This window comes from Myotis davidii, unplaced genomic scaffold, assembly GCF_000327345.1.
Source record: "Myotis davidii unplaced genomic scaffold, ASM32734v1 scaffold517, whole genome shotgun sequence".
Lineage (NCBI taxonomy): Eukaryota > Metazoa > Chordata > Mammalia > Chiroptera > Vespertilionidae > Myotis > Myotis davidii.
Window position 1 is genome coordinate 584,242 of NW_006287924.1, and position 9,558 is coordinate 593,799.

Sequence of the window (9,558 nt, forward strand, 5' to 3'; positions counted from 1 at the left end):
ACTCAGTGCCATGTGAGAGCCCCGAGCAGAGAAAGGCAATTCCAGGCGACAGTTCTTCATGTTTCCTGGTTGAACAGTGGCAGCACCTCTGGCTGGAGAGTATGGCCTGCCCTTTAGATTGCAGGAGGAAAGGATCTCCGGCTTTCTCGCTTTCCCCGGTACTCCTGCAATGACCCAGGTATGCCAGCTAGTGGATCACCTTCGCATGACCCTACTGTCAAGATGTGTGGGTGTTTGTGTTCTGTAGAGCAGATGGAAAATGCCCCCGCAGCCCCTCTCCCCCAGCTCAGTCAGCCTGGCTTGGGGAAGTGGGGTTCCTTACTGAGCTGTGGGCCAGGTACAGTCTCAGCCCTTAGGAAAGTGCAGCTCAGCCACGGAACAGACCTGCTCACTGTCCCTGCCCCAAAAGCACAATGTTGCAGTGTGTGCAGCACTCTGAGGCCTGCCGGGCAGTGAGTCAGCAGGCGAAAGCGGACCCACACCCAGGCATCCTCGAATGACATTTCTCGCGGAAAGGAAGGGTGATCCGCCCTGTTTTGCACAAGCCTAATTTGTGGGGGAGGGAGTGGTCAGTGGCATCTGCCTCACTGGCTGCTTGTGTCCTTACTCTGTGCTTACTTTGGGTCTCCGGGCCAGAAGGGACCTCAAAAGTCCAGGCCTCTTAAAGATTCCCCCAGTGTGAGTAATGATTTATTATTATTATTATTATTATTATTATTATTATTTGGGGGTAGTAGTTTGCACGGCTTTAAAAGAGAAAGCTTTCCATGACATAGTAAGAAAATAAAATATATCAAAAGGATATTTTAAACTCCCCTTCTATAGGAACTCTGACTTCTAAATGGATCCATCACATTTGAGTTGGAGATGATATTTATAGGCATGAGGTACAAAGCAGTTGTGATTTTAGAGCTCAAGGTCATATCAGGGAAGCAACAGTACCCTGCCTTCCATATTCTAGCTCCCAAGCAATTAAAAAAAAAATCTAGGTAGCATGGAAAGGATCCTGCTTTCTGACTTTCTGAAAAAACACTTCAAATAGCAGAATGTCCAATCCAGTTGTATTTCTGCAAAGCTGAGCTGACTACACCCGCCTGACTGGGACTCCTTTGTGCAGGTCCAGACGCATTGAAGTGGTAACCAGGGCCTGGGAGAAGCAGCCCCATCACTGCTAAAGATTACTGACTGGGTGAATTGGCACAAGCCCTCTAGTTGAAGGTTAACAGCTCAGTGGATGAGAGGACAGCAGCATTGATCAAATATTTATGATTGTTATTCATTATGCACAACACTTAACAGCTCTATATTGATATGAATGGTCCACCCGCATTGCTAAAGAATGCATAAACACTGGAAGACAGAGCAAGACATGGGGCCATACAGCAGAGGGGCTCACAGTGTGCCCGGGGAATAGGATGCACTGGAGGGAGAGCCCTGGCCCTGCCACTTCCATCCCCCATGTTTCCATAAACTCTTTGAGGTCAGGAGTTATAAGCCACCTCCATCCTTCGTGGCAAAAACCCACAGCACTTGGCACACAGCCTGACTTCACCACACTGTCTGACAGTTGACTGACTATTGCCGTCAGCACTGCAGAAGGCCTGTGGAGGTCTTACAGGGATTAGCAACATGAGGCCTCGGTTCACAGTCCCCTCCCCAAGTCACATGCTGACTTGGCCCGGGTGCAGCAGCTGCAAGAGAAATGTTGGTGCTGCTCTTGCAGATGACCTACCTGAGGTGGTAGCCCCAAGTTATCACTTCTTTGTTGGAGACATCAAGAAGGGGAAGGGGAGCCTAGGATTGATTGCCCTGCATTACACTGGGGAAATGCATCTTCGACATCTTCTAGTGTGATGCAGAGCACCTCTGGGTGGAATCAGAAGGGTTTCCCTTGCTACGTCTTCAAGGGCTGAGCCCTGGTCATGATGAAGATGACAGAACTTTCTATAACGTTATTTCCTACATAGAATTGCCTGCTCTTTGCTCAAAGAGCAAATTCTCAATCTGCCACCTACCCCCAGTCGCTCCCGCCCCAAATTCAGGGATTAATCCCTTATATCAGACTCTGGACATATGAAGAATTACAATTCAGTCTTAACTCTGCCTTCTGGTTTCCTTGGAAAGGATCTGTCTGAGAAAAGCAATGTCAGATTTAATTTTATGTTCATACCTGCCTACACTTCCTTAAATATATCATTAAGGGCTCCAGCTGGGTCAGGGAAGATGTTGAGTGATATGGTGTATTTGGTGTTCCCCTTTATAAAGATCTAACATTTCAATAAATCACATTCCTCCATCTGGGTTTGGTCTATTCTTCAGCCCTAACACGGTTTAATCAAGTGCTTTGGACTTGGTTGAATGTCCTGGTTGGATATTGAGTGGATGTTATTGAAAATTGCTTCTCTGTCATTGTTGATTGTAATGCTTTAGGAGATGTCAGTAAATACTTACCTTTGAAGAGTCTTGGGTTTCCTGGATTACTAGTTACCCAGGAGCCCAGAGGCCTTTCTTCGTCTACTCCACCTGTTCCTCTGGTGGGTCCCTCATTCTACCTGCCGTTGGCTTTTCCATTGTTTCTTCAGTGGGATGAGGAAACATCACATAGCGCTCTCCCTCACCGGGCCACGTACACTAACTGGGTGACGAGGAGTAACAAATGCAATGCTCCATGGACGATTTGGGGAAACGAGGCACATTTACTATATAGATGCCAATGTGCATGGGACTGGTGATAACCCAGCAAGCAGAATCGTGGTGCTGCTTCTCATCGTGGGCGTGGGGACAGAACACATTGAACTCCTGCTGCCTAATAACTCCCTTTTCTCTCTCTCCTTAGCTTGCCATGAAGCACAAATGTTGAGGAACTGCCTATCCTGGTGAGCCTCTGAAGAGAAATAGAAGAGTTTGTTTGCTCAGCAGTTTTTTCAAGAATTCCGGACCTCCACTTGCTTCTTTTTTTCCAATAATATGTGGACATGTAAGGGTTTTGTTTTTCTTTTGAAGATGTTAGTATGGAAAAAGATGTTTGTTTATATCTTTCCCTCATGATCTTGCTAAAAATGCTGCAATAGCAACAGTTCCATTTTGGTTTTGCTTTTTTCCACTGTGTGTGTGTGTGTGTGTGTGTGTGTGTGTGTGTGTGTGTGGTGTGTGTGTGTTTCCTTTTTTAAACTTTTTTTTGTGGTAGTTTGAATGTGAAATTTGGAATAACTGATATATTGAGCTGGGTCTAAACTGGCATCATGTATTTTTTTCCCTGATATTAAACAGGAAGACATTTTAAAATGGTGACATCAGATGTTATTGTTCCTGGATGGAAATAAAAGTCAAGCCATGATTGGTTTCACTCAGTCTCCTAGCTACTCTTAATTTGAAGGTTAAGGTGCTATATCCTGAGAAATAAATCTGTATTATGAAAAACAATTGGATTTATCAGGGGAAACAGCAGTCTTAGATTTTGCTTTTTATGTAATAATCTTTTGCATGAGCCATCACCAGCATTCAAAGAAACAAATCGGAATCACAGATAGAAATCTCCTTTCTGAGGTACAGTTTAAATACTTAGCTCTAGGCTGATTATTTGAAACTATCAAATGAAGGATAAAACTTTGAGGTTAAAGACCGAAGAAAAAGCCTATTTAAAAACCTCTGTGCATTATTTATGGCTGGGTTTTTTTGTTTGTTTGTTTTGGTTTGGGTTTTGGTTTTTTTGTTTGGTTTTTGTCATTGTCCCAAACTCCAGTAGCTGTTATTGAAAAGAGCTTGGACGTTTATCAAGAATTGATTTGTCCAGATAAAGGTCTATATAACTGATAATGTGAAAAGATGTTACATTTAAAATGTTTTCTTTTTACAAAGTCATGTCTATCTTAAAGATACCCTCACAATGTCCTTGGGAAATGGCCTTCAGTTTCCTGGTATCTGATTTTTGGAAGTGTTGATGTTGTTACTGCTATTTATTTACTGTAATTTTCAGTATGGGTTTCTAGACAAATTGCATTTCACGGCAATTGCAGCTTGCCAGGTCTGACATAAAACAGCACCACCGTGAAGCCTGGAAGAAGTTGGCTCACACATATGATTTTGAATAACTTGAGGTAGTACGGGGTTTAGAGCCCGGGTATCTGTTTCTTAGAGGGTTAAAATGCCAAACATGAAAGCCTTGCGTTGTCTTCCTGAAACAGGAGGCAAGCTGCACATTCAGACACATTGCCAGCCTCCCACCCCAGCACAATGATTTTTAAGCTGCCTGAATCTTCAGGACCCTCTCTGTCCCTTCCTACCATGGAGCCAATTGAGTCCATGTGTATTGTAGCCTCTTACATAGCAATATAAGATGACTTTTGGATTATTTATGCTGATTTCAATAGCTTAAGTTCTCCTGATAGAGAACTTCCCAGGGAGATAGAACATTGGGCTATTGGAGAAAAAAATTATCTTATACAGTATGTGTCAAAAGGGAGATGGGGTTTGCTGTAGACAAATTTCTGAATCCTCTTAGGGAGACGATCCAATTCTAAAAAACTCTCTGTAAAATTTATATTGTAAACTATAGAAGTTTACGATAATATTTTATACTTTTCTTTTGGTGCCAAAAATGTTTAAAGAAATAAGAAGTTTTCTATCCGAGAAGTACCATTAGAAGCATTTATAATTTTTAAGAAAAGCCCAAAATATCACTCCAAAAAGATTTTGCTTGCAGACCTCGTTTCAGACACACACACATAATCATTTTCTCAAATTGGATTCTAGCTTTAGAGGTAGATAGTTGGTATAAATAATTGAAAGGGTAAACCTAAAACACCCTGACAATAAGCCAAACTCAAAAATACAATTTGTTGCCAACTAACAACAGTGTTTGCGGAGCTGCTTCTGAAGTAGCAGAGGATGAGGTCACAAGCATACTGTGAAATTTGAGATTCTTCCTTCCTGCTCAAATTGTGATAGTTACTCTTCATAAATATAAGTATTCCACATCTTTCCCTTTCCTCACTCTCTGTTTATCCTTTAGGCTTGTGTCTTATTGGAAATAGCCTGGATTAGAAGAAGAGACCTATCTGAATTAGCTTTCTCTATTGATTTGCTTCTTGGCTGTGGCCATGACCTTGACTTCCCAGTGTCAAAGTCATAAGTAGGGCTCCATCCCTCAGAGAGGCTAGAAGAGCAATCCCTGTCCCTCCTCAACCTCTTGAACTCTTGCACAGGAGCCTGTGATGACACATATCCTTTTGTAGAAGGTGCTGTAATATAAAGTATTAATAAAATCTAACCTAGAGAAAATTGCTAAAATGACTCACATTATTTGGGACCAATTAATTTGTCTGACCTTGAGAGAAGACATTTAATTTCTGTTTGTTTCATTTCTGCACTTCACTATGAGTTTTCGGGATATTGTGTTTTTGTGAAGGACTTCTTAAATTGTATTGACAACTCATAAAGAAACGAAATTTCCCAGTGTTACTAGTTCCTGGAATGTAGCCGTAGTATTCTTCACTAGTATTATTAGGTATCTATGTACAGGAAGTATACAGTTATTCAGGTTAAGTTTCATATTAAAAATGTATTTGTAAAATGTAACAGGATCAGTAGTTAGCATTTTTTAAGCTCTGAAAAAAAAATAAAGAGTATGTGTTAGACTTCAAATTACAGTGAAATTCGTCTTAATAATACTTTTGTGGCTAGCAAAGGTTGTGCATTTATGTAAAAATATTTACAGAATGCCCTAAATATGGGGTATTAAAGATAGATTTCTCTTTCAGTTTTAGAATTGTGGCACTCCTGAAGTCTGTTGTGCAGTTCATTCGTCAGATGTTCTCTAAGATGTCAAATATAATTTTTGTTTCTTTTAGAGACAAGTAACACCTGCTCATGATTCACTATGACAACAAACCCTAATTTTGTCATTAAATATTTTAACTCTGTGATGAAAGTTTGTTTCTCTCAGTTATTTGTAAAATCTGTATAAACACAAATAGGTAGGCATCATTGTACTGTTGATGCTAATGGGAAGATCTTGTGTGCCTACAGGAGACCAAAGAGCTAGGATTAGCATTAGGGTAAAGTTGCATAACATTATGATAATGAGATTCCATCCAGCAAGAGGTAAATATTTTTTATTCTCATGGGCAAAGCAATTAAGCCAATTAATAGTTATCTTTCTGATGATATTAATGTTATGCTCAACTCAAGTACTTATTATAGCATGCACCCTCATTCAACAGACTAGTTTCATGCCTTGATCAAATTATATCAATTTATTTTGTGGAAAAGTAAATGCAACTTATTTCATCACCCCATTTGTTTTCAAGGGAACTGACTTAGGTGACTACTGTAGTATAATAGCCATCTCTGGATTGGCATGGAGACTTGATAAAGCAGTCAGGACTTTGAAATATTTCTTGGAAGGACTGCAAGTAGAAGGGAAAACTATATTCTCCACTTTTCAGAAAAATAAAGAATGGATAGATGGTTTAGCTAGATGAGGACCCCACCTTAAGTTAATTATGTATTTAAAGGAACCAGTTCTTGTGAATTAATTATAAACCAACTGCCTTGGAAAGGTGACCTTTTTTCTTAATATAATTTTTATTGGTTAGTAATTACATCACAACCATCTCTCAAATTTTATAGGAGGAGCAACATGACAAGTGTTTTTAGAAAAATCAATGGTGCCTTTTCCCCTTATAGTCAATGAGAAAAACTATTGGCATAATAATAATCATCCCCTGAGTAAAAAAGTGGATTATAGTTAAGGGTGGGATACAAGTAGAAGGGGGAGAAAAATACTAGAAATAAATTTGAAACAGAATTGCAAATGTTTGAATGTTTTTGTTTTGAACCCCAATATTGTTATTGTTATCAAACTAGTGTTTGCAGTGAAGGCAGGGAGTACTTTATTATAGAACTAGAAGCCTGGTGCACAAATTGTGTACCAGGGGGGTCCCTCGGCCTGGGCTGTGGTATCGGGCCAAAACTGGCTCTCCAACATCCCCCAGGGGGTCCAAGATTGTGAGAGGGTTCAGGCCAGGCCAAGGGACCCCATCAGTGCATGATCAGGGCTGGGGAGGGACACGGGAGGTTGGCCAGCTGGGGAGGGTCCACAGGAGGGCAACAAGGTGTGTCCAGCCAGTCTCACTCAGTCCCAATCGGCTGGACCCCAGCAGCAAGTTAACCTACCAGTTGGAACATCTGCCCCCTGGTGGTCAGTGCACATCATAGCGACTGGTCAACAGGTTGACTGCCCCCTGGTGGTCAGTGCACGTCATAGTGAGCGGTTGAGTGGCCTTAGTATATCATTAGCATATTATGCTTTGATTGGTTGAACAGATGACCGGACACTTAGCATATTAGGCTTTTATTATATAGAATTGGCCACTCCAGGGTATGAGTGAATTCCTACACTGAAAGACTGGACTCTCTGATAGTGTGTAGGTTTCAAATTATATAGGGTAAAATCACAAGACACCATGAGTAAGGGGTTCTAGGTCATGAGCTGACATAGGATAATAAATAATTTCTTCAAGTCTTGAGGATAGCTCAGAGGTCAGCTTCAGAGTCCCTCTATCTGATTTCATGGAAAAAACAGTCAGAGGTCCACCTTAGGGCTCAGGAGCTGAAATATAACCTAAGTCAAATGTTATCATTAGCTTGCCGTATGTCCTTTTGACCATAAGTCAGGTCTGGGCTATTGTCTTCTGCTACCTTAGAGGTAAAGGATTATCAAGGGGAAAGCCTAGGTCTGTGAGATGAAATAGGGACAAAGAGGAAGAAATGATTTCTAAAGTTACAGTCACAAATCAAAATCGTGAGGACCCTCAGTTTCATTATTTCCTGTTGATTCTGTTCTGTGTGCCTCTTCACTTGCCATGGGTGAGCCTGGATGGGAGCTTATTAACATGTGCACACAGCTGTCATCAAGAAAAGGGCTGTGCTTCTGGATACACCTGAAGTCACGTTGTGACATCTTCTTGCCAGTATGGACATGGTTAGGCAGCTGACAGTATTTCCAGGGGCCCATAAAACTGGAAAATGCCACAGGTGGACTATTACCAGAGTATGAGAAATGTAAAGACTTGAGACATGAGAAATTCTTGGCTCCGGGAACTCTTAGAATTTCCTAAGAGTTGAGAATGGGAAAAAGTGTCTTTTGTTATGTTAATAAGTTTACTTTTGGGATGTACCTACAGATTGAGTTCTGGTTGCCCATGGAACCAACCACATGATTAGAGGGTTGGAACTTTCAGCCCCAGAACCCCACATCTCTGGGGAAGGGAGAGGGGCTGAAAGGTTCAATCAATTGTCAATGGCCAATGATTAATCAATCATGACTATGTAACAAAGCCCCCATAAAAACTGAAGAAGATGAGGTTTGGAGAACTTCTGAGTTGGTGAACCTGTGTAGATGCAAGGAGAGTGGTGTGCCTGGAGAGGGCCTGGAAGCACCTTGCCTTCTCCCCATTCCTTGCCCTATGCATCTCTTCCATCAGGCTCTTCCTGCATTATGTCTTTTCACAATAGACCAATGATTAAGTAACATATTTCTCTGAGTTCTGTGAACCTTTCTAGCAAATTCATAATATCCAAACATGAGGTTGTAGGATATTTATAACCAGTCAGTCAGAAGTAAAGATGACAACCTGAATTTGCGACCGGCATTCTGAGATGGAGGGGTTTGTTGGAACCTCCAGTCTTGGCCACTTGGTCAGAAACACAGGTAACCTGGGCTTCTGTTTGGCATCTGAAATGTATATTGGGGGGGTGGGGATCTTGTAGGACTGAACCCTCAGCCTGTGGAATGTGAGACTCTATCTCCAGTAGGTACTGTCAGAATTGGGCTGAATGCTCTGACACCCTGCTGGTGTCTGAGAATCATTTGTTGCTGTGGGGAAGCCCCCACCCTCCCATGGTAGAATTGGGTCCACCCACAAGACAAGTCTTACTTTGTTTCTCTAAATGTGAATGGACTAACAGTCCTCTTTTAACAAGACGGTGCAAAAGAGGGATTTTCTTTTGGTTTATATTTTGATAATCCAGAAATTATGTATGAAAAGATTTGGTATAGTGAGAGCCAGCCTGACACAAAATTGATCATCATCTATACCTCTCCCAACCCAACCTTTTGAGCGGTCACCTTTCTCCCTTCTGTGCCCTTCTTGCTTTCTGGCTTTTCTTAAACCCTGTTTTAGCTACTCTTCCAAGGTGTTACCTACACATAGCAGCTTAGGGAGTTCTTCCATCCTTGCTGTGGCTTGTCAGTCACTTTGGGGAGCTTTTAGAAATGCATACATTTTACTCCCAAATTTGCCTTCTTGGTGTCCCTGGTCATCTTGGTAAAAATGACCCCTGAAGTCCCTGAATGGTGGGGCACCTGGCTTCCCTAGATGATTACCAAACTTAAATAAAATTAAAGCTGTCAAGGAAATTAAACATAATGTGCATTTAAGCTCTATGACTGCTATTATGTAACCTTCTGCGTTGACGCCCATTTTACTTTCTCCTTTGAGCTTGATCTGGTGCCTCAGCATTTCCTGCATCATAGATTCTCTTCCCACCCCGCCC

General features: G+C 41.6%; 1 protein-coding gene across 1 annotated transcript in view; it reads left to right on the forward strand.

Annotated features, from left to right (window-relative positions):
- The window catches only part of STXBP6 (syntaxin binding protein 6), a 193,342-nt gene extending 187,418 nt beyond the window's left edge, over nucleotides 1–5,924 (forward strand). Inside the window, exon 5 of the mRNA XM_006759772.2 lies at nucleotides 2,837–5,924. Within this exon, the coding sequence (XP_006759835.1) occupies nucleotides 2,837–2,860 (24 nt within the window). The 3' untranslated portion in view covers nucleotides 2,861–5,924. The remainder of the gene's footprint in view (nucleotides 1–2,836) is intronic.
- The last annotated feature ends 3,634 nt before the right edge of the window (nucleotides 5,925–9,558 follow it).